Below are 27391 nucleotides of genomic sequence, written 5' to 3'. Positions count from 1 at the left end.
TCGCCTGTGTCGGCAATGAGCAAGTGGAGGGCGGAGACTTGAGTGTGATCCGTGATTTCGCTTTCTTAAGCGTTTTACTCGTCCTGGAACCGGCGGAGAAGGATACTGACGGGACCGCTTTCTCGCTTGTGTGGAACGCAGATGCCGGGGAGGGGTGGACGCTTCTTCCAAGAAGGTCAGGGGTGCTTTTGGGATGTCGTCGGAGCGCCATATGAGAGGAGTTGCTGCACCCTGCATTGCAAGTCTTTACTAGTGCGCCACGTACCTATTCGGGGATGTAAGGATGTGGTATGTGCAAAGGAGAGGCGTGAGCGGATGGGTGACGCCACATTTGGTTGGTGGGTACCGCCAGCATCACTATGTTAGCATAGCTGGCATTGATCTTCCTGTTTCTAATATTAGGACGTACGTATTGGAGGGATATCCGCAAAAATCACGGCATCTGGAACATTGAGGGCCGGGCATAAGTATGAAATTCGTGGTTAAGTACTAACTGCTAGTTGACCATCCGTTGACCGGCATCAAACGAAACCCCTTTCGGAGGAAATGGTTAATCCTCATATGTATGCTTACCCGCAACGGAAGTAATATCGCTTCACCCCTCATACATAACTCGCCGTAGGTATATTTTACCTCTTCATCAATTCTAACGGCGTGGCAAGACCCATGGACGCTCGTCTGGGCCAAGTCGTCCTCGATATCTTCTCAGGAGGAAGAGAAGATTCTGGATCGTATGTTCTCGCCGTTTTTAATGACGTTTAGCTAAATTTGACCGATACGCGCCACATTTTCTAGGGATCCAGAGAATGATTTTGAATTGTTGTACCCTGCTTATTTCGCCGGGTTTTCTCTCGCCTTATTTACGTCTGAAATTGTTCTGAGGACGAAATCTGTCCAAAATCTCTTGGCGCATTTACGACACCCGCGCGACGAAGATAATGAAGTGGAAGAGGACGAGGGCGGTGAGGAAGGAGGGACGTCGTTGGATAATAAATCGTTATCGCAGCGGAGTACACCGATTGTGAATTATAACGGCGGACCTTGTATCTTCACGTACAAGGTTCTTCGCTTGATTGGATGTTTGGCACTTGTTGGGTTGACGCTGGTTTCTTTGGCTATGAACGAGCGACGTCTAGAGAGCGCACCAAGGAGTGAATTTGGAAATTATAGGGAAGGTCAGCCCAGATTATCGGCGTACAGGACATTCGCCACTGGTAACGAAGGGAGGGAAACCTCATTATGCCTCACATATGTACGTATTCACATCTTCAGGCAAAAACCTGCTTCTAATCCTTGTATAGATCTATGCATCTTTCCTTGCCCTACTCGCCGTGGCGGTCAACACCCGATGGGCCAAAGTCGCCAACAAGCACCTCGTATGCCTCCTACTCTTCACCTGGTTCATCTTCGCACATCGAGACTTCTGGCCCCTTGCGACCTTCCATCTTCATCCACTAGACTTATGGGACGAACTCCTTTGGGTGAAAATGATTGTGTTGACGTTTGTCGCTGTCGTCATTCCTCTCGTCATACCGCGTCAATACGTACCTCTTGATCCCAAGGTAAGCACCCAAACAGAACTCCGACAGTATAACCCGAAAACTAATGTTTATATGGACAGAATCCAACAGACGTGCCAAACCCTGAACAAACCGCCTCATTCATCTCACTTCTCTCCTTCTCGTTCCTCGACCCACTCGTCTCAGCAGCATATCACGTCCCGCACCTCCCTGCGGAGCAATTCCCACCTCTAGCAGATTATGATTGCTCAAAGGTTTTGAAGAAACGTGGATTTAGACATATTGATCGCTTTTCTGGAGCGCGGAAGGAACATTTGTTCTTTTCACTTCTGCGGATCTTTAGTGAGTTGCTAGCGATTCAGCCAGTCTGAGAGATGATTATGCTATACTAATTGACGCGAAGGTCGGGAGTATGTCATTATAACCGTGATGATTCTGCTCAAGGTTACGGGCATGTTCCTAAGTCCCATTGGAATTAATAAGTTGCTAAGGTATGATAGCACGTTATAGCAAGGCGACTGAAGAAATTCATAGATTTGCAGCTACCTGGAATCTGGGGAGCGCTCTGGTTCAGTCCGGCCTTGGTGAGAAACGCATAACCAAAGAAATTACATGGCATGGCTGACCTGAATTTGATTAAAGGTTTTGGATTTCGTGGCTGTTCTTGGGACCGATGTTGCGCGCGATCGCCTCAGAGTGGTACATGTACTACACTGTGGGTCTTCGCGGCGAAATTTTCCCTACTTGTATGTTTCTTGGCACTGACGCATACTCGTAATAGTGCCATGTATCAGTGCAAGCCGAATCAATCATCATGCAGCTCGTCCTCGAACATGCACTACGAATTCGTATGAAAGCCGAAGTATCTTCAGCCAAACGTAAACCTGCTTCTGTATCAGCTGAACGGAACAGTGCTACTGAGGCCGACACACCAAAGCCCAATCGTGCCGCCAATGTCAATCTGGCGGGAAGAGTGAATAACTTGGTGACCACTGACCTGTCTAACGTCATTTGGGGGAGAGATTTTGTGCTGATCGGTAAGTTCAGACGTAATATAATGTGCAAACGATGAATATTAATTCTGTTCGTACCAGTCGTTCAAGGTCCTCTGGTAATTGGACTTAGTATTTATTTCCTGTATCGTATTCTAGGAGAGAGGTGCATATACCTATTCGTAATTGCCTAGTATCGCGAACTCACTATCATCTCAGTGCCTTCGCAGGACTGGTTGTAATGATAGTTCTCTTCCCTCTACCGGGATACATTACAAATCTAAGCCAAGCAGCACAAATAAAGAGAATGCAGAAGGTGGGAAACCCGAACTTTCGTACAATTTTACGTATCTGACTAACAGATATGCTATAGACTGATTCTCGAGTCAGATTTATCACAGAGAGTATGTTCTTGTCCCCCCATATTCAGATTTTGCATTTGACTTAGTATATTAGCTTTGACTTCTATTAGAATGATCAAGCTTTTTGGATGGGAGAACAATACGCAACAGAAGATTTTCAAGAAACGGAGCAAAGAACTCAAGTGGACTCAAGTTAAGCGTATTATGGACTTAGCGAACTCTACAATCAAGTATGCTGTCTCTTTATTAGACGTAAGGAAAGCTGTTAAACTAATTCTGTACAGCTTTGTTATCCCTTTGTTGACAATGGTGACGACGTTCGCGACATATGTAAGTCTTCTCTTCGCACATCGTGATAGCTCATGCTGACCTGAATCAATTTAGACGCTTGTCATGAAGCGAGAGTTGACAGGTTCGTCGAACGTTTCTCATCAAAGCTCTGTCTGACTTTCTGTTTCAGCTTCTGCTGTTTTCTCTTCTATGGCTGGTGAGTGTCGTTTAATACATGGGATCAATCTTCTACTCACGATTATCTCTGTTGCAGTTTTCACCATCCTTACGGAGCAAATGCGCGAGGTTTTCCGCCGTATTCCACATTCCGTTCAAGGTACTGTACTATAGCTATTGTTACTTAAGACTCCCCCACTCACGAATGGAAATAGCGAAGGTTTCTCTTGAGCGTGTTGCTGAGTATCTCGAAGAAACAGAGCTATTGGACTCTTTCCGCGAATGGAAGCCGAAGAACAGTCGACGAACAAGTGGAAGGACTATTGGGTCTAGGAATCAGGATGCTATTGGTTTTTCGAACGCTTCATTCGTCTGGACTGATGCGGATGCAGCACAAGAGGATCTGGACCGACATTTCCGACTGTCTGTGGAAGGAGAGCTGACTTTCAAACAGGGCGAACTGAATATGATCATTGGACCATCAGGATCTGGAAAATCATCTTTGCTCATGGCTTTACTGGGTGCGTTTCTCGGTTGCACGAACCTTCCGCATCGACTCACTTTGTATTAGGTGAGATGCACTACGTCCCACTAGGATCCGAGTCTTGGTTCAGCCTTCCACGTCAAAAGGGCGTTGCATTTGCCGCACAAGAATCATGGGTACAGAACGACACTGTAAGAGAGAACATTCTAACTGGAGCTCCGTACGATGAAGAGAGATTCAAAAAAGGTAAGCTATTATACTTTCGTATGCCTCGGAAGCATTCGCCTAACTATTTATACAGTCCTCTACCAATGCGGTTTGGAACGCGATCTTGGCCTATTCGAAGCTGGTGACTTGACAGAAGTTGGAGAAAGAGGTATAACTTTGAGGTAAGTACCCTAGGTGCTTGGGCGTGATCCATTTATCTCACAGTACTGTTTGCAGTGGTGGTCAAAAGGTATTCCTGGGTATCTCATGTATTTGGGTAGCTCTAACCTGCCCACAGGCTAGATTAACGTTGGCGCGAGCTGTGTACTCCTCAGCCGAGATACTACTACTGGATGACGTTCTTGCTGCTTTGGATGTCCACACCTCGCGGTGGATAGTAGAGAAGTGCTTCAAGGGTGACCTGGTTAAAGGACGAACAATCCTCCTAGTCGTATGTAATTGTATATTTCTGCGTTTGCTACTGATTCTCACAAGTTCTCGTTGAACATAGACGCATAATATCGACCTCGTCCTGCCCTATGCATCCTACGTTGTGTCATTAGAGGCAGATGGACGTGCTTCGGGTCGAGTTCCAGATGTTGAAGCAGCGGACGTTAAGAAAGATCAATTAGAAGTCGATAAACTTATAGAACCGCTCAGTTGGGAAGTTAGACGAGACGAAAAGTCTACCAGTTCGGGAACACCAGGAGCAGATGGAAAGCTTGTACAAGCCGAGGAAATCGCTGTTGGTCACGTCAGCTGGGAATCAAGTAAGTTGTTTTGTCCCGTTCCATTGTGTTGCGCCGACTCACTATTCGTATCCAGTATTCTTCTATGTCACTAGTATCGGAGGTCCATTATTCTGGATAAGCTTCCTTTTGTCTACGCTTCTCGTTCGTGTGGCAGAGGTCATGCGAACTTGGTTTCTTGGGTATTGGGCTACACAATATGAGACACACGATCCTTCGGAAGTTTCTATCACCAAGTAGGCTTGGCCCCAATTCCGTATTTACCATAGTGCTTAATTTTGCTTAGAAACCTGGCGGTCCTGTGTGCGATAATAACTTCGGGGGTAGTCCTGTACGATACTGTGATGCTAGCTTTTGGTGCTGGCTAATTTCTAAATTAGGTATTTCTTCTCCACGTTTATATTTATACATGGTGGTATGAGAGCGTCGAGATTTATCCATGACGAACTCATCTCGGCTGTCCTGGGTACGTTGTCAATTATACGCCATTATACATGAACTCTGATTAGATGTCCCGCAGGCACTACTTTACGGTACGTTGGACTAATGTACTTGGGACACACCGGTTATCTCATAAAATACCCAGGTGGCTTGATAGTACACCGACCGGTCGGATCATTGCTCGGTGCACACAGGATATCAAACAAGGTGGGAGCAGCTCATCTCTCTTACATACTGTATTTAAAATATTTCGTTCAGTCGACGGCCCAGTGAATCTACGACTTGGACGAGCGATAGAACTGTCGTTCACGCTCCTAGTCGACTTCATAGCAATAGTAGCGATGTCGCCTATTATCCTTTTTCCTGGGGCATTGGTAGCAGTGCTTGGCTCGTGGTGTGGGCGTATTTACATCAAGGCGCAGCTTTCGGTCAAGCGCGAGATGTCAAATGCGAGATCTCCTGTGCTGAATCATATTGGCGCTGTTATGGCTGGTCTCGTGTCTATTCGTGCATATGGCGCTCAAAAAGCATTCAAGAAGGAATCGCTTAATCGCATTAACACTTTCACGCGATGTTCAAGGATATTTTTTGATTTAAACAGGCGAGTCTTCTGTCGGCCGCCGCCTTAGATTATTACGTCTTATATTTAATGCTTTGTTTTCTATTAGATGGGTGGCCCTTCGAATTCAAGTGTTAGGCGCGATATTCTCTTCTGCACTGGCTGCCTACCTCGTGTACGGAGATGACCATGGACCTGGAACCGCTAGCGACACAGGGTTCTCCCTCAACTTAGCAGGTAAGTCCACCCGGTACTTCGGGATTGGGTCAAGTAATCACTCTTCAATCCAGTCGGATTTAGTACAATGATTCTCTCGTGGATAAGAGCTCTCAATGACTACGAGGTTTCTGGTATGTTCGTTCTTACCTGAGTCTACACTTTGTGTTGATGCGGGTCTATAGGCAATAGGTAGCTAACTCACTTAAGTCCGTCGGATAAGTAGCTTAACCTTACCACCGTAGCTTGGAGCGTATCAAAGGGTATATTGACATAGAGCAAGAGCCAAAGCCTAATGCGAAAGGCGTTCCTCCGGCTTATTGGCCATCAAGTGGAAGCCTACAAGTTGAGAAGCTTAAGGCTCGCTACTCCCCTGATGGACCGGAGGTTCTCCATGACATTTCTTTCGCTATCAAACCTGGCGAGCGGATTGGTGTAGGTGAGAAGAATCACGCTGTAGCCGGTAGACGCCTTACTGAAAGGAGTTTGTAGTTGGCCGTACTGGGAGCGGGAAGGTATTATTTACACGCGTCTAACCAAATAGTCGAAAATTTCACTGAACGTGCCTCCAGAGCTCCCTCACGCTGTCCCTTCTCAGGTGCATTTACATCGAAGGAGACGTCTTTTACGATGGCTTGCGGACGAGCGATGTTAACCTGGACGCATTACGCCAGCATATTACGATCATTCCTCAAGCTGTACGTATTTATCAAACTCGTGCCCTGTTCTAGAACTTGACTGACTGCCAAATATTTGTATCGTCTTAGCCCGAGCTGCTTCGAGGAACTCTGCGGGACAACCTGGATCCGACAGGTGAACATGATGACGCGACGCTCAATGCTGCTCTACGATCAGCAGGTCTTTTCTCGCTTCAAAGTGAAGACAACGAGCGTAGAATTACTCTCGACACCCAGATCGCATCGGGTGGCTCAAACGTCTCCGTCGGTCAACGACAAGTCCTAGCGCTTGCCCGAGCGATTGTGCGCAAGAGTAAATTACTCATTCTTGATGAAGGTGAGTCTTGGTATACTCCAAAACGAAATATCGAGCATCTTTTTCTAATTCAAAGACGCTCGTGCCCAGCCACATCGGCCATCGATTATGCTACAGACGCCGTTATCCAGAAATCGTTGCGGACGGAACTTAGCAAAGATGTAACTTGTATCACTATCGCCCATCGGTTGCAAACTATCATGGATGCTGATAAAATCGTGAGTTAGAATATACAGAAGTATTGATGGATGGAGCAATTAATCTAAGATTTATACAGATGGTATTGGACGCTGGAAGAATAGTTGAGTTTGATTCGCCACACAATTTACTTGAGAAGGAGGGCGGATACTTTAAATCACTTGTGGATGAGAGCGGAGACCGTGACGCACTGTATGCAATGACGTCGTCGAAAAAGGACTCAAACTAGCGCATTTCTCCGTGCGCTTAGGGTTTAACTAGATACGAGCTTGTATAGATTGTTCAGAGCAAGTAGGGCCGATAGTGTGGTCCACCCCGGCTGCAATGCTAAATTGCTAATCTTGTATTTACGGGACATGAGAGTGGAGCTTCACATCACGACTGCCTCGTGGCAAGGAGATCACGGGCGCTCCGACCCCCAGACTTTCAGACACGAGGCATGCCGCATAGTAAGCTATTATTGGCTAGGAGCAAGAACAGAAACGCCGAGCCAACAGGTTCCTACAAAAGAAAAACAAAATACCAGTAACTCGGATTTTGATTAGTTCTATTCGGACTTTGTAAGGTGGAAAACAAATAAGTAGCCTTTATCTTCATTATATTGAATAGACATCCTTCTATCAACTAAGTGTCAAGCCCATTTCACTTTACACTCCATAAGTTTTTTCATAAAGAACAAAAGAACATTTCCATGAAAGTCTTATTACTTTTATTAAAGAATTATTACCAATGTAAATCGAGGTAGAATCCCATAATAGCCGCAAAGCAACGGACATAAGCGCATAAGTCATCTCCGAGGAGGGCGTCGTCTCTGCCACTTCCAACGAGATACGGCATGGACAAGTTCTCACCTGTATTTTACCTTCTGCTCGCCTCGGTATCGGACCTCGGTGCCTTTGTAGTTCCTGGTGGAGTCATGCGAATAACACTCAACAATTGTCGAAGGACTTCCCCCAGGACTCAGGAGTCAATTTTCCTTATTCATACAGTGAAGTTAACAATAACAAAGCGAGAAGTGTGAGAAGCACTGTGCTCATCGAGACTAGACTTAACGCAGAGCGTGGACTCGGGCTAATACTCATCGTTTAGAAGCTCTTTAAGTCGGGTGAATGGTACTGCATCTCTTCCTCTCTCAGGCTGTCGAGAAAGCGAAAACAATCCTCCTATGCATTGAGTAAACACGTCAAGCCTAGTAGCGTGTATGTACAATATTCCATAAGTCATACATGATACAGTTACTACATTGGGATTCGAGAAGCCGTGCGGATGTAAAAACCATTGTGAAGAAGGCAAAAGAGAAAAGGAAAAGGCTGATGCAACAAAAGGAAAGAGAGAAGAAAGAGCGCAGCTCCCTCCAATATTGGTCGGACCACAGGCCCTCAGTTCAGAGGCTTGCCTTCCTCATACGGATGTTGCCTGCACCACGACTTGTGGAATTTCCAATCCCTCCTTTGGTGCGCATCGCCGCAATACCACGCTCCACGGCAGGCACCGCAGGTCTTAGTCGCTTCCAGAGGACACAACTCGCACGGGCGGTCCAGCGCTGTCGATGCAAGCAAATTACGCAAAACACGGAGTTCGGGTCGGTCATTAGAAGATGTAGGCGAGCTTTTTCCGAGATTAGGGAACATCCAGTCTTCGGAGAGCCCAAAACGTCGGATGATAATGCTCTGCGCCACCGCGGGCTCTTCGAGGCGCTTCGAGCGAATGAGTTGCCTTGCTTCGTCGCACAACGGATGTGGGAGACGATAATCCTGTGAGTCGAACTGTAATCGCAATGGCGTCGGAACGGGCGTGTAACGCGCATTTAGTAGGGCACCCATGAACAGGTCTTGCTGCTCCTGGGCAGAGGTAAACTGGCCTGCAAACTCGGGGTTCTCAAATTTTAGGATCATCCTGTTCGGCGGCGGTGGCATAACTTCCGGTGCAAGCTCGACGTGCGTGATCTTTCCGGTGCCCTTGTCGACGAGTAGTGCACCAGCCGATAGAAGTCGCGGTGAGTCCTCGATGTGTAACGAGATGTGGCGTGCTTGCGCAACCGTTCGAAAGAACATTCGGAAGTCCTTGATCCAGCCCGCGTGGTTGAATTTCTCCGCTCCACGATGCGCATATGCAAACCCGCGCAAGACGTACGCTTCGAGCAGGCAAGGAAGTGGGTGCGTCCCCCGACCTTCAAGAAAAGCATTTTGCTCCCCCTCCGACCATTCTTCGAGTTCTCCTGATCCGCCGATCACCCATTCAACTAGTGGGAGAAAGCTAGACATGTACATGAAATTCGGTGCATGCGAAAGCGTCGTGCGGCGGGTTGTTGGACAGTGCAATACGACAACGGTAGACGATGCGACGTGATCAGTACATACGCCGCGTCCGGGACTATCTGGTGTAATGCGAGCATAATGATATTGGGTAACACGGACGTAGTCCGTTTTGTGTACTAGCACACCACCTGGGCGCGTGGAAAGATCTGCTCGGCCAAGGGTAAGCGACGACACATCGAGGACCATTACGGGGATCTGGGTTTGTGTTGCGTTGGCCTGGGGCGAGCTGGACTGAAGCGTAGCTAGGCTTATTGGCTTTGCCTCGACTGCGCTGCAGTGCAGGGTCGCTGCAGACCACCAGGAGGACTATACGAAGAACATGCGGAGAAAACGTGTTCGCGGGGCTGCAGTTAGGTCATCCATCCGGCTCGGCGGGGTTCCAACGCATTCGCTTGAACAACAAGGAATGTAGAGACTTTTTGGTAGGTTCCCGAGCGTCTTATATTGATCTTCAATAGATAATCCTTAAGGCACTTGAAGGATACACCCGATTAGCATCCCAGCTCGTCGATCCATTGTTGAACAGCAAGCGAGGTGGTCGGAACATTCCTTGACTCCACATCTGTGGCATTTTCGCATGTTTCCGCATAATCTGCACCTTCCTTCACGAGTCTGCTTGTTTTAAGCACGCCGCCAGCAGACTTCCGTTCCAGAACAAGGACTGGGAATTTGGGTTCGAATGTGAACTCGGGTAGCGGTAATGGTAGCCGCTCGGCGAGGCCTGGCCAATTTGAAAGGCTTGCGCACGAGAAGGGCGGTGAGTCTAGAATAAGAGCGTACGAGGGATGCGAAGATACGTAAGTTTGAGCAATTAGACAGCTGAGTTGGCCTGCGTATAAAATGGGTGGGAACGGGATCCCAGTCTCCCGGATGAGGGTCCGTAGGGCTAGCATTTAAATCAGTAAAAATTCCAATACGCGGCACAAAGGCCTGGACAAACGCACTCGAAGCTAGGCGGTCCATGACGATTAACCCCGAGCCAGATGTATGCGTTCTGAGGGGAAGGTCGAATTGGTAGCTCATAAAACCACGAGAAGCAGCTTCTGCAGATAGCCTGCCGCCGAGTCTATGGAAAATGAACAAATGAATATACTTCACATGAAATTAATTAATAAGATCGTATTAACGGAGATCTCACGAAAGAAAGGCGCCGCCGTCGCCCTCAAGTTCTGAGGATCCCACAAATACGAGGGGAACAGGTGCGTGGCGAGGCGCTGTGGCGGCGGGAGTGTGCTCGACGACGAGTGCACCGTCTGGACGTCGCGTTTTCGAGCTTTCCCATCTTCTGAACTGCTTACACGCAGAATGACTGTTTCGCAAGTTTATGAATGTTGCAAATGAATTTCTTGCATAAAAGTGAAGTGCCATGGACATCGTAGTCGAAGTGCAAGGGAAACGAGTCATGTCACGCCTTGCTCTCTTACCACGACTACGACTACGACCAGCTCACGTCGTGCACCCTCGTTCCTTCCACTTCTGCTCACCGCGGTCAATGGACGCAGTCATTCAGCCCAATGGTGACAAAATACGCGTCCTGTCGCACATACAGTATGACACCTCTGACTCACTAACGCCATCTTCTGTGCTGTCATGCCCTCTTGACCAGTTCCGACACTGGTTCACTGAAGCACAGTCATACGTCAAGGAGCCCGAAGCAATGTCTCTTTCAACCGCTACGGCATCAGGCATTCCTTCTTCACGCTTCGTCTTACTGAAGCAGGTCGACTCTCGCGGGTTTGTCTTCTTTACAAACTACACTTCGCGCAAGTCTCGCGAGTTAGACGAAAATCCGCATGCTGCACTCGCATTATACTGGCAGGAAATGCATCGCCAAATACGTGTCGTAGGGCGAGTAGAGCGTGTGAGCAAGGAGGAGAGTACAGAATACTTCCGTACCCGTCCACTCGGAAGTCGAATTGGTGCTTGGGCAAGCCCACAGAGCAGTGTCATCGCGGAAGGCGAGATTTCTCAGCGATTCCAAGAGACGCGAGAAAAATTTGGCGTCAAGGATGGCCAGACAGATGAAGCTGACATCCCGCTCCCTGATTTCTGGGGCGGATGGCGTGTAATACCACTGTATGCCAATTTATCTTCCTGTCATTTTACATTCCTTATAACCATTCAATAGAGAAGTCGAGTTCTGGGCGGGGAAGCCTTCAAGACTACACGATCGGGTACGTTACACCCGGACGACGGAAATAAACGGAGAATGGAAAATAGAACGCATAGCACCTTAGAACAATCGCAGAAGACCAATCAAGATATATGTCGGAAATACATGTAAAATTATCAGATAATTGTCCGACATACGACGCCAGCGCTCGAGAAGGATACCTTTGATAACTTTGTTGCTGCTAATTTTTTTGTCCTAGTTGAAGACCTTTACAATGGCCCATAGCTTGGACAGCATGAATACTTTCGCTTGGCTTTCTAGTTAAAGAACCCGGATTCAGAGGCTGTGATGGCTCTTTCTTGAGTATACTATATGCAAATCAGCCTCTGCTTGCAATACCGTCGCAATTGTATAGGCCTAGCTAATCTGTCGAACTGTGGTCTTTGGTGCCCGTGCTGTAGCCTACTATCTATGTCTCATCCTGACTATGCCAGACTTGTCTGGTATGATGGCTTAGTCTCTTATATACTATTCTCAATACGCGAGAGAAATTAACCAGAACGAAGCAACTAGAAATATTATGCAAATTCTTGGATCTCAAAATAGAACCGATTAACTAATTGGTCAGCACTTCCGACACCTGTTCGGCCCGTTGCAAACGCTACTAATTTCACAGTATAATATAACGCTCACGCCCCCGTCACAAAATCGAATGCAGGTCTAAACAGCACAACGTGTCCCCGAAACAAAATGTGTTACGGGAAGGACACTAAAAGCAAATCAAGCGCCGATGTGAACTAAGTTGACCCATCTCTCAACTTGGATACCATCCCGTGCTTTCAACTCTAAAGCTGCTTTTCGGAGACCAGTAGCCGCCCGATTATACCTCACCTCGCTCTCATCATGTGTTCATATACAGTCTTGGCAAACGGTGACCGACCCCCATCAGATAGCTCCCTCATTGAGCCGATCACGCTTTGAAATCCACAGAACTGTATTGCTGCAGCAAGGTGAAGGACTTCATTGTAAATGCCATCTTTGGCTTGTTCAGCAGTGTGGCAGGGTGAGAGGAATGCGAACTCTACATTCGGAATATTACCCTAGACAATGTCAAGTAAAATCAGTCTATGGTCCAGTCTGTAGACCTTCATGCAGTCCTTATTGTAACAGAGAAGCTTGAAGAAAGATTTGAAAGGCTTTGAATCTAGGTTTCCATGGCAAACAAAATGGACCTATGTTTTTGTGCAGAGTGCATGAATAACTGTATCTCAAGATGCCTTTTTAAGGAGCGATTCAGTGCTCATGCCACAGTTCTTAATATTAATATTGTGGATTTCTTGTCTATTTGACGGAAATGAGCCATCCTGGGCTCCCCGATGACAAGCACTGTTGGTTTTCCACAGTTCCCATATAATCGTGCATTGATGAGTGCTCCGAGTATTAGAGTATACAATGAGGTGAATTTGTCTCAGAAGTTGATTCTTGCCAGACCCCTTGCCCTGCTGCTTGTCAGTTGTTGTTGCACATCTATACTCAGTCAATCAGCCAATTTCAAAATTATTCCTTGCTTGAAGCAAGTAATTTTGATAGTTCCTTCTTTCTTTACGAGCTAAACCCCACTAAAGCTTCTGCAGAGCAAACACACAATAAAAGGTGAATTTATCAGCTGTTCATCTACAGTGCTTACATTGTTGTGACTTCGCAGCATTGCTGTAATGCTTTAGACGACAGTACTAGTATCCTATAAATCCTCAAACTACTATTTAGTGCAATACAGTAAACAAGCCGAGGATTACAGGAGCCACTACAGATTAAATGCAAATATTTCGGAAAGGGGAACTAAACATGTTAGCTTACGGGTCAGTACTTAGGGAATGCTGTGCTAATTTGACCACCAGTCAAGCACCAATGTGCACCAAGTTAACCCATTGCTCTGTTTGCACTCCGTCCTGATTCCGCAATTCCAAAACCGCTTTGCGAATTGCAGCTGCAGACCGCTTATGAATCACCTCACCATCTTTACAGCCCGCCATGTATGAATAAACTTCTCTAGCAAGCAGAGGGCCATCCGGATCGTACATTTCCCCCACATCGTCCCAATCACGCTTCGGAAACCACAAAACTGCACAGCGGCAGCTAAGTGGAGAACTTCATCGTATGAGCCAGATGGATCCTGTTCTGCGGTGTGACAGGCAGATAGAAATGCAAACTCAGCATTTGGAAGGTTAGCTCGGATGATATCGAGCAATGTCAATCCCGCGTCAGAGAGCTTGAAAGAAGAGTCAAATGGCCCTGATCCGAGATGCCCGTGGCATGCGAAATGTACCCACGTGACTTTTTGCAGACGTTTCAACGAGTCGCCCTTTCATTGAGAAACACTGCGTGAGATGAAATGTACCTCTGCGTCTCGCTGCAAACGGCACGGACTTCAGCTTCAGTCATCTGAAGAGTGATGGTGTCGCCAACAATGAGCATTCTAGGTTTGTCAATGTTTTCCCTTGACTCGGACCTGGCATTGATAAGAGCACCAAGCGTCGGGGTATACGATGATACATAATCGTCCAATAAATACTTCATGGTGCCATTCGTGCCCTCAAATGGCCCTGCTGCATGGAAAGGAAGAGCAGAAAGCACAGACGTAGGGTACCACCAAATCCGCGATCCCTCAGCTATCCCGAGCTCCTTAAGTTTGTTGACGACTTTGGAGACGACCCTATCCCATAGCGTCTTCATTACTCGGCAGAGTATCTCGTCATATTCTAACGAAGAAGCTCTGGAACGAGCTCGTTTTCCTAAAAGCTCACCACACAGCTTCATGCTGTCTTTGTAGAACTCTCCATCTAATGGGACGCAGACCACCGGTAGATCCTCCGGGGCCAGAGCAATGAGCGCATCCGATCGATATGTACAATGATTGAGCACAATCAGCGGACCCTCCAATGCTGCCTGTTGGAGTATCTTAAACGGCGTAGCTGTAAGAAAATCCTCGAACCCAGGAATTTGTCGTATCTCATTGATAATCCCTTCCTGCTCGTTAGAGAGCTGCTTCTTCAGTCTCAGCTTCTCCTCGAATAACGTACGTTCTCTATGCAAGTCCAGTACAGATGTCCTGCGGCTCCTGTCTGAATCAGACTGTAACCCAGTATGTAATGTTGCAAGATTCTCCAGCTGGTGGCTAACGTTCCTGAACTTGTCAGCAAGCTCCCTATTTATGTCTGCAAGGTGATCAAGAGGTGTCCTGAAACCACGCATCTGTGACCAAAGTAAACACCTTCCTTGCTCAAGTATCTCTATAGCCTCTTCGAGCCTATTTTGCTGTACAGCAAAGGCAGCTGCATCTAATGTGAGCATTCCGTAGTCCAATTTCTCTCTCAAGAAATCGTGTTGTGCATGAAGAGTGGGGTTAATAATAATCGCACGCTGTAGGAGCGATACTACCATCTTGTAAGCTCTAGATGTGCTGTGGTGAGCATGACTTCGAGCATGGCTTGCCCAATGGCCAGCAACCTCAAGGCGTGTCACCAGGCTGGAAAACTCATATCCTGTAGCACGTTCGCGCAATCGCATACACTCCTCAAAATCGTCAATGGTTCCAAACTTCTTGAATCGTGAATATAGAGAGAAAGCGAGGTTTGCAAGTGACATGGAAAGATTAGGATGGCCTTCTGCAAGGAGGTCCAGAGCAGCGCGGTGATGCTCGATGACCTCATCAAGGTCCTCGGTCCGTCATGCTGTAGAAATCGAACTTGGAGGGAAGCTGCAAGGTTATTCAAGGTTATGGGACGACTGGGATGGCCATCAGGATGAAATAGCAGGGTAGCACGATGATGTTTAATAGCCTCATCCAGATCCGCAGACCGTCCATAGTGTCGAAATCGTGTTCCGAAGGAAGTGGCGAGGTTATTCAGAGGAATATATCGATTGGGATGGCCATCAGGGCGAAGTTGCAGAGCAGCACGGCCATACTCGATGGATTTATCAATATCCGCGATCCGTCCATACTGTTCGAATCGTATTCGAAGAGAAGATGCGAGGTTATTGAGAGACTCGGTACGATTCGGATTGCTGTCAGGATAAAGTGCTAGGCCAGTACAAAAAAGTTTGATGGCATCATCAAGGTCTGCGGTTCGACCGTGCTGGTTAAATCGAATTATGAGGGAAACTCCGAGATTATTCAGACACGCGGAACGCTTCGGATAGCCAATGGGGCACACAGCTAAAGCAGCACGATGGTGTACTATGGCCTCATCGAGGTCTGCAGCCCGACCACGCTGTTCAAATCGTGTTCGGAGGGAACCTGCAAGATTATTTAGAGTTATAAGACGATTAGGATGGGTGCTGGAGAGAAGTTCCAGAGCAGCACGATAGTGCTCGATGGCCTCATCGAGGTCCGCAGCTTGCCCATGCTGATCAAATCGCATTTCGAGTGAGACTGAAAGGCTAGTCAGGGACACGTAACGTTCTGGATGACCTTTGGGAGAAAGTTGCAGGGCAGCACGATGGTGACCAATCGCTTCATCAAGATCAGCAGCTTTGCCATGCTGATTGAATCGAATTTGAAGTGAAGCTGCAAGGTTGTTCAGAGATGAGGAACGATTGGAATGGCCATTTGGTTGAAGTTCCAAGGCAGTCCGAACATACTCGATGGCTTCATCGAGGTCTGTTGTTTGTCCATGCTGTTGAAATCGAATTCGAAGGCAATTTGCAAGGTTATTCAGAGATGCGGAATAATTGGGATGACGACTGTTGCAGCAAAGTTTTAGGGAAGCACGAAGATGTTCGATGGCATCGTCAAGGTCTGCAGTCCGTCCGTCTTGTATATATCGAGTTGTAAGGGAAGTTGCAAGGTTGCTCAAAGATTTGAACCGATCGGGATGGCCACTGGGGAGAAGCTCCAGGGCAGCACGATGAAGTCCGATGGCCTCATCTAGGTCTGCAGCCTGTCCGTGCTGTTCAAATCGAGTTGAAAGGGAAGAGGCAAGGTTATTCAGGGACGCGGAGCGGTCGGAATGGCCATCGGGGCGGAGTTGTAAGGCAGCGCGAAAATGCCAGACGGCGTCATCAAGGTCCGCGAGCTGGCCAAACTGATGAAATCGAGTTTGAAGTGAACCTGCAAGGCTATCCAGTGATGAGCAGCGGTCGGGGTGGCCATCCGGGCAGAACTCCAAGGCGGTACGGCAAAACTTGATTGCTTCCTCTAGATCTCCTATTTTCCCATATTGCTCGAATCGAACACAAAGGACATTACCAAGATCGTTCAACGTCTGGATTCATTTTGGATGTCTTTCAGGCAAAAGGCCGAGTATGATTCGGTAATGAAAGATAGACTTGTCGAGTTCTTCCTGCTCTGATGACTGTTCAAAGCTCTCCCAGTGGTCAAGGGCCAGTCGGCGGAGTACATGACAAAGCAATTCGAGGTCCACATAGTACGTCATGTTAGTGAGGAAACGCAATATAGCTTGACAATAGGCTTCCGATACTCTGTCTGAGCTGTGTGATCAGGAAAAAGGGAAGTAAACAAACTACGAGGGATGCATTACCTGAAGTCCTCCTTTGAACCTGAACTCAGCTCGTCTTATCCACTGCTGTCTACACAAAGATGTCTCTGCAATTCTATGGACCTCCCCCGTTACCACTCGTTTGTATGTGAGATGAAGAGACTAACCTACAAAAAAATAGGTGAACGGCGAATGCTGGGCTGGGCGAGTGAATGCAATGGACAGCATCTGCAGTAGAACCTGGCACTTGATCTGACTGTTCAACACGACACCATTCTTGGGAGCAGAAAGCAGTGCTTATATACTGTACTGGCAGCTATGCTGGAGTATATTGAAGCTGTGAGAAGGGTTTGAAGCTCAGGACAATGCAAGGTTTAATGAGAAGGGACAAAGGCATACAACACAATTCACTCAATAACCAGGGCCACACGACTTTGAATTCACAAAGATTTTATTATATAGTCTATGCTAAAATTCGTCACTATGAAAATATGAAAAGAACTGGGCGATTTCTGAAAGAGGATGAAATCACTAGAAGAATGGCAGCAACTAAAATACAGAAACTTACCCTTTCTACCCCTTTCTTGAGTCTGTGGCAACACATAGATGCTTTTCATCCAAAACTGCAGATAAAGATAGTTTCATGCCCAAAGTTGTAACCATGCACACAACATTGCACATAATAAGAAATAGTCAAAGGTTTCATAGCGTTGAGGATCTGAGCTGTAATGATTGATCAGAATGCTGGTTTGAGAAAGTGAACAAAGGATCACAAAAATGTTACAGACGTTCGCTAGACATAGATCTTGAAATGAAATTCAGGCAACTCAATAGGAATGAGTTCCGAATCGAGGGCAGTGCTGTGCTGCATTAATATTGTATTTGGCCTGCTCAGCACGACTAAACACATTGTATATGTTTTTTGAAAGCAAGCTGGAGCAACCTATCATAATATAAAGACATCAGAGTAAGGTACAATACTCACACAATGCTCACAAACAGGAAACAGTGAGTGGAGGCAGATTATAGGCAATGTCTTCCCACCCTGTTAACGACATATCTGTGTGCAACAGGTGGACAGCTGTGAGTATCAGGACGAACATAAAGGTCAACGACAAAAACGCGTCGTTTAAAAAGCCGAGAATTACCAAATCAGGTAGTAGGACACGCATTTATTACTTTGATCTATAGCTTACTGTTAACTCGGGAGCCCAAGTTACTGTCTGGAGGAAAAGGCATGCATAGATAAATCTATCTATCCATCTACTTTCAATGAGAGAGACTTGGCGTTTACTTACAACAAGCTTTACAAAAGCGGATACTTGTTGTTTGTACCTAAGGGTTCTTGTTGTTACCTGACTATAGAGGATTTGTATGTATGAAACTAATTACCATGTCTGTTCTAGAGCCAAATTGTTACAGCAGTTCTAGAAATGATGGTAGTTGCATCATTCAACTTTTTTTGCCTCCTGCCTTAATATTTCTTAATTAGGAAAGTTGTATTGGAGCAGCTTTGCATAATAACATTAAAGATTGGTACAGGACCGTCGTTGGAATATCATGTGTTGCATCAGAGAAGTGTACACGCTCTTTCAGCATCCATACTGTCAATCAGATGTTTGAGGGGCTTCATTCAGGCTGTGCCTCGCTCCTTGAATTACTCGCACTTACAGTTGTCGTTAAGATACATTCACTCTTCTACTATTTGTCGTCGATATACAGTAAACCCAATTTATTACAAGATCAATGCTCCAGATACCCGAGCTCAATCCCCTTGATCTGCAAAGCCTGTCCAACGGAAACGAGTTAATCCCTGACATCTGCATTAGCTACAAGCGTGGCTGAAGACTTACAAGCAACTTCGAAGAGAATCGCGAGTTGGAAAAGTCACCTGCGGCAAACCAGAGCTGGGAGATGTGATCAGAGATGGACAGAAAATGTCCTATTATAGGTTACTCACTCCTGGTTGACCAGATGGCTTGTATCCAGCTCGGGTCTCTCCATATTCATCGGTACCAAGCAATTGGCTCGTATTATCAATGGCTTCACGCCCGAATATACGGATTAGTTTATCGCGGAGACGATGCCACCCCGTTCTTTACAAGACGCCGTTTGATAGAAGTCAGGTACGATTACATGTGATAGTGTGAGTAAGGATGAAATACTCACGCAAGTATGATCGCATCAGCATCGAGTCCGAAGCCATCGCTGAACACAACTCTCTTCTCAGTTAGATGATCGATCTCGACTCCCTGCTTGACTTTGACTTGTCCATTAATGATAAGCGCGGCACATCCTACATCAATAACTTCCGGCGACACGTGTCAGAGTAGAATTAACTAAGAACTACGATTGTTTGAAAGTGACTTACAATAACCTACACGTCAATGGCTTAGCTAGGGTTGTTAGGCAGAAAGTGTATGAACTTACCTCCCAGTCGATCAAATGCTTTGGCTAGTATTCCCGCGTTATCCGGTCCAGAATCCAGTTTGAATCCAGCCTTGATCAACCCTTCATGCATCTCTTTGTCGAACTCGTCTGCAAGCGACTGAGACCTCTTTCCTAATTCGAAGAAGGCTCCATTTGATAGCGAAGCGTACACTAGATCCGAGTAGTACACGGGACGGTCTTCTGGGAACACTGGTGCAAGCATTGCACCGAAGTATTTGTCTGAGACGACTAGGCTTGAGGACCGTTGTACCATTGTGACGCTCTGCGCCCCACGAAAGACCAGGTCCTGGCAGACATCCGCAGAAGTGTTTCCTGCACCAACCACAACCACGCGTTGTCCTTTGAAGGGCTCGCCGCCAGGGAATGCGCTAGCGTGAAGGATGGTACCAGAAAAGGAGGAGGATCCCGGAAGTGATGGAGTATGGGATCTCCGATATAGCTCAAAGCCATGACAAGATGTTGTGGATGAAGAGTAATAGGCTTGCCATTGCGGCTCACGGTCAGGTCCCAGCACTTCGTGGTGGAGTCGTATTTCGGAGTCTGTATGGGCGTTGTAGAAGTCCAGACTACGAGATCTTGATTGTCAACATATTGCTCGAGCCAATTTGCTAATTTGTCTCGTGGCGTAAATGTGGGCCAGTTAGATGGAAATGGCTGGTACAGCACTAATCATTCGATAGGTACGAAATCTCAATGCAGAAAAAATAAGGACAAACTCACGGCCGTGGTGTGAGCGGGGAGTATGCAGCGCAAGGGTCGGATACCTGTTCCGCCAGACGTCACCGACACGAGCAGTCTGTTCAATAACGAGAGTTCGGATGCCCATCTGACGAAAACGGGCGGCGACTTGAAGTCCCGTCTGGGCTCCGCCAACTAGTTCATTCATTAAAACAGACTTGCAATAGAAAGCGACTCGACTCACCAATGACAACTTGGGGCTTCTTCTCAATCTCCTCACGCCGTCGCCTATAAACTTCGCCCCAAGTTAGATTGTGTCCATCATACACTCCAGACTCGTTCGCAGTTTCTTCATGGCCTTTCCAGTCACTTAGCATCATCATAACAGTAATCGCCTTCGGAGTATCGCCATCATTTGGATAGTACAAGCGCACGAAGCCCCTTCCGAGTGCCTTAGGTGTCTCAAAATCGAATGCCGATGCTATGACTGGTGTTCCGGGACCGAAGTCGGATGCATGAGGCTTTCCGTGTGGATCTGTGTCCAAGACAAAATTCGAGATTTGTATTTCGCAGAGTGCATTCTGTAGGTAGACACGGATGGCAACATGTCCGTGGCGTGTTTCGAGGCTCGGAGTAAAGATCAGCAGATCACGAAGCCAACAAGACGGGTCAAGGCAATCTAGTAGAGCTTCTATATTTCCTTGACTGACAGCTTCTCCAAACGCTGAGATCCAGGACGAGGCAAGTTCGACATCTAGTTTTACCATTTTTGCAACAAAGTAAGGTCTCCCGAAACATCTGTAACCTGGGGAAGGCCAAGCTGCTTTATAAGATAACAGCTGCTAAATCACCTGCCGTACCCCACGAGAGCAAGTTTTAAGCTGCTGCCGAGGCTTCTGTGACTTCGGCTGCTGAGCGGCATTTTGCAGCAGAATCGCAGAATACCCACAGAGGGAAGAACAGGAGCCTTGGAGAAATGTATGAGAATTCTGAGGCTATTAATAATGTTTTTCTGATCCAGAAGTCTGTTCAGTTGGACAGTCAAGCAATGATACGGCAGGAAATTCAGGTAATCGTTCGGAATAAATAGCACATTGAGGACTATGTAATCTTTGCGGAACGACAGGATGTGTGAAATACGGGGAGATCTGCATTTTCACAGATGAGGAAAGAGAACATGAAGATCGATTGAGAGGGTCAACACGTGAAACTGGCTTGTGGACCCAAATAGTCCCAAACAAGACTAGTATCGGCCATAGGAGGAAATTCATTCTCATGTCCTACAGCGTTTCCGGAAAACTATGAGAGTCGCGTCGTTCTTTTTTTCCCCCTTGCCACCTGCCTTATTTGGCAGGTGACTTGCCAAGCAACATACACATAGCTTGCCATACAACAATAAAGTACTGTAGTTGCCTTCATAAGAGTTTTCAGCCACTCCCTAGTATCATAAGACTAAAATAGCAAATACATTAGGTTAACAGGACTGTCTTAGAGGATGCTAGCTTCTTAACAAGAGTGGTACAATCATTCAAACATGTAACAACAAAAAAGAGGTAATTCTGTCAATATTATAGAGGGAAATTGTAATTGAAAAGGTTCAACATATGTTTTAATGTATAAAAAGGTGTATATTAAGTGGAAAAACAGTACAGAGGTTTTGTATGTGTCTAAACAAAAAGGTGGTTGAAGTCACCTGCCTCATTTGGCAGGTGGCAAGGTGGAAAAAAAAACGACGCGACTCTCATAGTTTTCCGGAAACGCTGTAATGTTTACACACACACAAGGCTCCTAATAATAAATGACAGACGTACACAGATGTTATATTATTTACTATATCCGTATAAGAAAATGAAATGGAAATGGAAAAGCAAAAAGTGTTATGCATCACGAATGCTTAAAGTGCGGATCAAAGTTTCAAACGCCTATGTGAATCAAGTTGACCCATCTCTCAGTCTGAATGCCGTCTCGCGCTCTCAACTCTACAGCCGCTTTGCGAAGCCCGGCAGCTGCCCGCTTAAACCTCGCCTCGTCCTCGTCACAGTCGAGCATGTGCCCGTAAACAGTCTTGGCGAAAAAAGGCCCATCTTCGTCAAGCAGCTCCCACATCGATCCAATCACGCTTCGAAAGCCAGAGAACTGCATCGCCGCAGCGAGATGGAGTACTTCGTCGTGGGCGCCACCATGCGGTTGTTCAGCAGTATGGCAGGCGGAAAGAAACGCGAACTCTGCGTCCGGAAGATTGGCGCGGACAATATCGAGTAAAGTCAGCCCACGGTCGGACACCCTGAATGACGAGTTAAAGGGCTTTGAATCTAGGCCTCCATGACAAACAAAATGGATCCACGTAGTTTCCCGAAGTGCTTTAATCACCGCTTTATGAGATGCTTTGCTGGTAAGTAATTTCGTACTTATCCCACAATTTCGGATGTTGGAAACCTCCTGTTTCGCTGACCGAAGTGAGGTATCCCTGATAGCAAGCAAGTGTCGGTTCTCCTCCATTTCCACCCGATCGTGCATTGATGAGTGCTCCGAGTGTTGGAGTATACGACGAGATGTATTCGTCTAATAGATATTTAGGAGTGCCGTTTGTATCTTCGAATGGGCCTGCCGCGTGGAAAGGGGGCGCAGACAGCACTGAGGTAGGACACCACCATATTCGCGATCCTTCCGCGATCCTGTAGTCCTTCAGCTTGTCAACAACTTTGGAGACAACCCTATCCCACAACATCTTCATTACTCCGACAAGCTTCCTGTTATACTCAGTCGAGTTTGCAGTGAACCGGATCCTCGTTGTCAGGAGCTCCGTGTACAATTCAATGCTGTCGTCGTAGAACTCTGCATCCAATGGGACGCAGACGATGGGTACATCCTCGCGGGAGAGAATGATGATCGCATCGGATCGATATATACTATGGTTGATCACAATCACCGGTCCCTCCGAAGCCGCCTGCTGGAGTACTTTGAATTGTGTCACTGCTAGAAAGCTCTCGAAGCCTGGGATCCGCCGAATCTCGTTGATAAGTTCCTCCTGCTCTTTAGAGAGCTGCCTCTTCAACTTTAGCATCCTGTCAAAGCACTTTTGCCCTGTATCTACATTCGATGCAACTGATCCACTGTCGTTTGTTTTGAAACCAGGCACCAGACCCTCGGAGGACGTTGCAAGGCTCTCTAGCTGACAGCTGATACTTCTGAACCTCTCTGCAAGCTCCTTATTTGTCTCCATAAGCTGATCTACAGTTGTTCTGAACCCGCGCATCTGCGACCAAAGCAAACCCCTTCCTTGCTCGAGCAGCTCTACAGCCTCTTCGAGCCGATCTCCCTCTATAGCATATGCTACTGCGTCTAACGTAAGTGCTTTGAAGTCCACCTTCCGCCTGGCCCGGAGGAAGTCGTGCTGTGCATAAAGCGTGGGACTGGCAATGAGAACACGCTGCAGAAGCAACATCGCGAGCTTGTAAGCTTTAGATGTGGTAGGGTGATCATAGGTGTGAGCAAGTGTAGCCCATATACAGGCTGACTCGAGACGGATCAAAGAGCTAGAAAATTCGTGTTCGGCAGCAGATTCTAGTACTTGTACGCATTCTTCAAAATCCTCGACGAGCCCAAACTTATTGAATCGGGAGAACAACAGAAAATGGAAGAGATTCAAAGATCCTGAACGATCGGGATGACCTTCTGGACAAAGTTCTAGTGCAGCACGATGGAGTTCAATGGCCTCCTCGAGATCTCCTGTCCCTCCTTGCTCAAGACCCGACAAGGACTCCCCAGAGGTAACTTTGACCGCCTCAACACTGAGCACTGACAAACGTGTGAGACTATTGAGAGACATAGAGCGATCAGGATGGCTGTCTGGATGAAGTCCCATCATAACACTTTGAACCGCAATGGCCTTTTTGAGACGCGCTATCCGTTCATGCTGCTCGAATCGCATCTGCAAGGAATGTGCAAGATTACTCATAGACATGGCATGATCAGGATGGCCTTCTGGATGAAGTTCCAAGACAGCACGATGAAGCGCAATGGCCTCGTTGAGGTCTTCTAGCCGTTCATGACGCTCAAGCTGCATTTGCAGGGGACATCCGAGACTACTCAGAGAGTCGGAGCGATCAAGGTGGCTTTCTGAATAAAGTGTCGTGGAAACACGATGAAGCGCAATGACTTTATCAACATCCTCTATCCAGTTATGTTGTTCAAATCGAACTCTCAAGGAGTTCGCAAGGTTATTCAGATACATAGAATGGTTAGGATGGCCTTTGGGAACAAGTTCCAGAGCAGCGCGGAGAAGCTCAATGGCCTCGTCGAGGTCGACTTCCCGACTTTGCTCTATAAATTGAAATCGAATCGCAAGGTTGCAAGCAAGACCATTCATGCATAAGGAACGAAGAGGATCGGTTTCGGATAAGAGTTCTAGGGCAGCACGTTCCAGTTCTATAGCTTCCTCGAGGTCCTCCATCCGTGAGTGCTGTCCAAATCGAGTGGACAAGCAGCTTGCGAGATTTTTTAGAAGCGAAGAACGATCAGGGTGAGCCTTGGGGAAGTACTCCAGAGAAGATCGGAGAAGCTCGATGGCCTCGTCGAGATCCTCTATCCGTCCTTTCTGTTTAAATCGCGTTATCAAGGAAACTGCAAGGTTGTTCATAGATGAGGAATGATCGGAATAGCCATCAGGACGACAGTCTAGGGCAGCACGGTTAAGCTCAATGGCTTCGTCTAGATCCACTATCTGGCCGAGCCGAGTAAATCGCTTAATTAGAGAAGCTGCCAGGTTGTTCAAATGTATGTAACAATCATGATGGCCTTCACGACAAACTTCCAGGGCAGCACGGTTAAGCGTGATGGCTTCGTTAAGGTCCTCTGTCCGTCCGTGCCAATTAAACCGAGTGAACAGGGAGATCGCAAGCTCTTTCAGAGATGAGGAATGATCTGAATGGCCTTTGGGGCAATGTTCCAGAGCTGCACGGTTTAGTGCAATGGTCTTTTCGAGGTCTTCGGAGTCTGTCTCTTTATGATGGTGCAGTTTAAATCGGGTTCTTAGGGAAGCTGCAAAATCATTCTGAAGTATGGAACGCCTAGGATGGTTTGTAGGGAGAATATCCAAAGCAGCACAGAAAAGCCCGATGGCCTCGTCTAAGTCCTCCACCCGTCCGTTCTGTTCAAATCTACTTTCCAGAGAACGTGCAAGGCCATGCAACAATGAAGACCAATAGAGATAGCGTTCTGGTTGAAGCTCCAGAGCGGGTGTGCGAAGCTTCAGAGAATCACGATAAAGTTCAATGGCCTTATCGAGGTCCCCTATTTGTTTATCTTGTCGAAATCGAGCCTCTAGGAGGCCTGCGAGATTACTAACACACCCGGAACGAAGATGGTGACCTTCTGGGAATAGTGCTAGAGCAGTAGAGTTAAGCTCTATGGCCTCAGAGAGGTCCTCTGTCTGTCTGTGCTGGTACAGTTCAGATCGCTTTCTCAAAGCCATTGCAAGGAACGTCTGAAACATGCCACGAAGGAAATGGTGTTCTGGAATAATTTCCAAGGCAGTACGAAAAACTTCGATGTCCTCTGGGTCGATATCTTCCATTTCTCCCCCTGGATTCATGCGCAGGCAGAGAGAAAGTCCTAGACTTCCGCATATCTTCGGGCGATCGGCATGTCCTCTAGGACGAAGTCCAAGCGCAATACGAGCATGGAAAATGGACGCGTCAAGTTCCTCCCGCTCTCCTGATCCCTTAAAGTGCTCCTGGTGTTTGAGGACTAGTTGATAGAGTCTATCGCAAATCAAATCGAGGTCCACCGAGTACTTCATGATGGCACGGAATCGTGTCGATGCTTGCCGATAAATCAAATTCCTTCCGATTGATCTGCGTGTTTAGTGAGAAGGAAGGAAAGCAAGCTACAAGATATGCATTACCTGAAACGCCCTTTGGCCTTGAAGCTTTCTCGTTTTGACGGTCGTCGCCTCCACAAAGTGTTTCTCCCTGTAAAACTAGAAAGCTTTTGTTTCGCTATCAATTGTCTGTGTCAAACTTTATGCAACCAACAGACTGACCTGTGAGAAATGGGTCAGTACAGGGGTCAATACCTGTAGGTGCTGGAACCGTGACTCGAGTCTTGGGTACAGTGCCAGGATTGGGGGTGGAAGGCGAGCACTAATATACTTTACTGGACATGCTGGGAACACGTTGAAGCTGTGTTCATAGATTGACGCTGAGATCAAGATGTAAATAAATGGGACGGGTGTGTATTCTGTTGCCTATTTGACTAAATGTAATGCAGTAGCACTACAGTCCTTTGCTCTACGTGATGTTGTAAAATATGGAGAAGGATTGCATTGCCACAGACACATAAAAGAGAACGAGAGCAGTTTTTTTGGATGAGGCACATGGATGAGACTCAAGCTCTAAATAGTCCTAGACAACATTATGCCATAAGAGGGCAGTTTGTCCTCACGCCATGCAAATTCCCACTTGGCCAAAGGCATTCTCTGATTTTGCAGTTTCTATTTCTATTTCTACAACATTGTTGTATTAGGAAGAGGAATGCAGTTTCTCTATCTACAAAACAGCTAAATACGACACTTGATGCAATTTCATAACTAAATCAAGCACATGAACTAAGTTGACCCATCTCAGTATGATTTTGCACAACCCCTTTGTAGTGCTCCGCGCGTAGCGTATACGCTTACACGCGTAAAATTTCCCATGTATACGCATACGCACATATAATTACGGGCATAAACTGGGTCAGCAGGACCCATATACGATACGCTACTTCCGTATACAGCATATACAGTGTATATGCTGTGCCAAATATAACAAGATACTTTACATTAAAATAGCTCATAAAAGTACACTATCATCTTTCAAAACAAATGCTTGATATTACTGAGCTAAGAAAATGTATTGTAGTACTGTTTACACACAGAAATAAGACAGTTGAGTGTTGTGAGTTACTGCCTTTTTCATAAGTATTGTCACACTTGATGATTCATCATTTTGTGTTACAAAAGTAAACAAAACAAAAAAATAACTATTTCTCACTCAATTCTGCACAGAATTCAGTGATTATTTGACATAAATTCATGTTTTTTAAATATGCTTCAAATAGACACTTTAATTATTAAATTTGAGCAAGATTTGACTGAGTTATAGTGAAAATACACTGTTTTCAT

At 46.7% G+C, this 27391-nt stretch overlaps 6 protein-coding genes across 6 annotated transcripts; 2 read left to right on the top strand and 4 right to left on the bottom strand.

The window, feature by feature from the left end:
• The first annotated feature begins 197 nt into the window (after window positions 1-197).
• FOMMEDRAFT_128700 (multidrug resistance-associated ABC transporter) lies at window positions 198-7487 on the top strand. The gene is made up of 38 exons (XM_007270773.1): window positions 198-338; window positions 403-563; window positions 623-731; window positions 796-1252; window positions 1302-1562; window positions 1622-1862; window positions 1924-2011; window positions 2063-2104; window positions 2163-2235; window positions 2302-2557; window positions 2615-2678; window positions 2732-2828; window positions 2886-2916; window positions 2969-3104; window positions 3159-3204; window positions 3259-3286; window positions 3335-3361; window positions 3419-3481; window positions 3537-3842; window positions 3893-4051; window positions 4107-4194; window positions 4250-4262; window positions 4311-4463; window positions 4524-4782; window positions 4838-4997; window positions 5048-5092; window positions 5142-5227; window positions 5282-5294; window positions 5348-5409; window positions 5461-5803; window positions 5871-5998; window positions 6052-6115; window positions 6220-6416; window positions 6470-6492; window positions 6550-6675; window positions 6745-6991; window positions 7061-7188; window positions 7248-7487. The coding sequence occupies exons 3-38, from the start codon at window positions 667-669 to the stop codon at window positions 7395-7397; spliced, it is 4725 nt and encodes a 1574-aa protein (XP_007270835.1). The 5' UTR covers window positions 198-338; window positions 403-563; window positions 623-666; the 3' UTR covers window positions 7398-7487.
• Window positions 7488-8547: 1060 nt separating this feature from the next.
• FOMMEDRAFT_31532 (uncharacterized protein) lies at window positions 8548-9672 on the bottom strand (the record flags this gene model as incomplete). Its single annotated transcript, XM_007270621.1, has 1 exon — window positions 8548-9672. The coding sequence occupies one exon, from the start codon at window positions 9670-9672 to the stop codon at window positions 8548-8550; it is 1125 nt and encodes a 374-aa protein (XP_007270683.1).
• Window positions 9673-9977: 305 nt separating this feature from the next.
• On the bottom strand, window positions 9978-10860 carry FOMMEDRAFT_161185 (uncharacterized protein; the record flags this gene model as incomplete). Its single annotated transcript, XM_007270772.1, has 3 exons — window positions 9978-10372; window positions 10431-10552; window positions 10625-10860. The coding sequence occupies 3 exons, from the start codon at window positions 10858-10860 to the stop codon at window positions 9978-9980; spliced, it is 753 nt and encodes a 250-aa protein (XP_007270834.1).
• Window positions 10861-10893: 33 nt separating this feature from the next.
• On the top strand, window positions 10894-11771 carry FOMMEDRAFT_128696 (pyridoxamine 5'-phosphate oxidase). Its single transcript, XM_007270771.1, has 2 exons — window positions 10894-11562; window positions 11615-11771. Exons 1-2 carry the CDS (start codon window positions 10979-10981, stop codon window positions 11721-11723), a joined length of 693 nt encoding a protein of 230 aa, XP_007270833.1. The 5' UTR covers window positions 10894-10978; the 3' UTR covers window positions 11724-11771.
• A 1726-nt stretch (window positions 11772-13497) lies between these two features.
• FOMMEDRAFT_161183 (uncharacterized protein) lies at window positions 13498-20993 on the bottom strand (the record flags this gene model as incomplete). Its single annotated transcript, XM_007270770.1, has 12 exons — window positions 13498-13616; window positions 13679-13961; window positions 14027-15316; window positions 15346-16863; window positions 18951-19004; window positions 19058-19193; window positions 19267-19405; window positions 19469-19474; window positions 19528-19987; window positions 20047-20213; window positions 20269-20421; window positions 20471-20993. 12 exons carry the CDS (start codon window positions 20991-20993, stop codon window positions 13498-13500), a joined length of 4848 nt encoding a protein of 1615 aa, XP_007270832.1.
• A 1147-nt stretch (window positions 20994-22140) lies between these two features.
• Window positions 22141-26026, bottom strand: FOMMEDRAFT_161182 (TPR-like protein; the record flags this gene model as incomplete). The annotated part of the gene is made up of 2 exons (XM_007270769.1): window positions 22141-22510; window positions 22635-26026. 2 exons carry the CDS (start codon window positions 26024-26026, stop codon window positions 22141-22143), a joined length of 3762 nt encoding a protein of 1253 aa, XP_007270831.1.
• Window positions 26027-27391: the final 1365 nt, after the last annotated feature.

Source organism: Fomitiporia mediterranea, assembly GCF_000271605.1.
Source record: "Fomitiporia mediterranea MF3/22 unplaced genomic scaffold FOMMEscaffold_14, whole genome shotgun sequence".
Taxonomy (NCBI): domain Eukaryota; kingdom Fungi; phylum Basidiomycota; class Agaricomycetes; order Hymenochaetales; family Hymenochaetaceae; genus Fomitiporia; species Fomitiporia mediterranea.
Note: the sequence above shows the minus strand (reverse complement) of the source record. Positions and strands in the feature narration are given on the sequence as shown.

Coding starts and splice junctions, on each gene's coding strand:
- FOMMEDRAFT_128696 (XM_007270771.1), top strand. CDS start 10,979: ATGGACGCAGTCATTCAGCCCAATGGTGACAAAATACGCGTCCTGTCG. Junction 11,563..11,614: donor GGATGGCGTGTAATACCACT/GTATGCCAATTT, acceptor ACCATTCAATAG/AGAAGTCGAGTTCTGGGCGG.
- FOMMEDRAFT_128700 (XM_007270773.1), top strand. CDS start 667: ATGGACGCTCGTCTGGGCCAAGTCGTCCTCGATATCTTCTCAGGAGGA. Junction 1,563..1,621: donor ACGTACCTCTTGATCCCAAG/GTAAGCACCCAA, acceptor TTATATGGACAG/AATCCAACAGACGTGCCAAA. Junction 2,558..2,614: donor GAGAGATTTTGTGCTGATCG/GTAAGTTCAGAC, acceptor TGTTCGTACCAG/TCGTTCAAGGTCCTCTGGTA.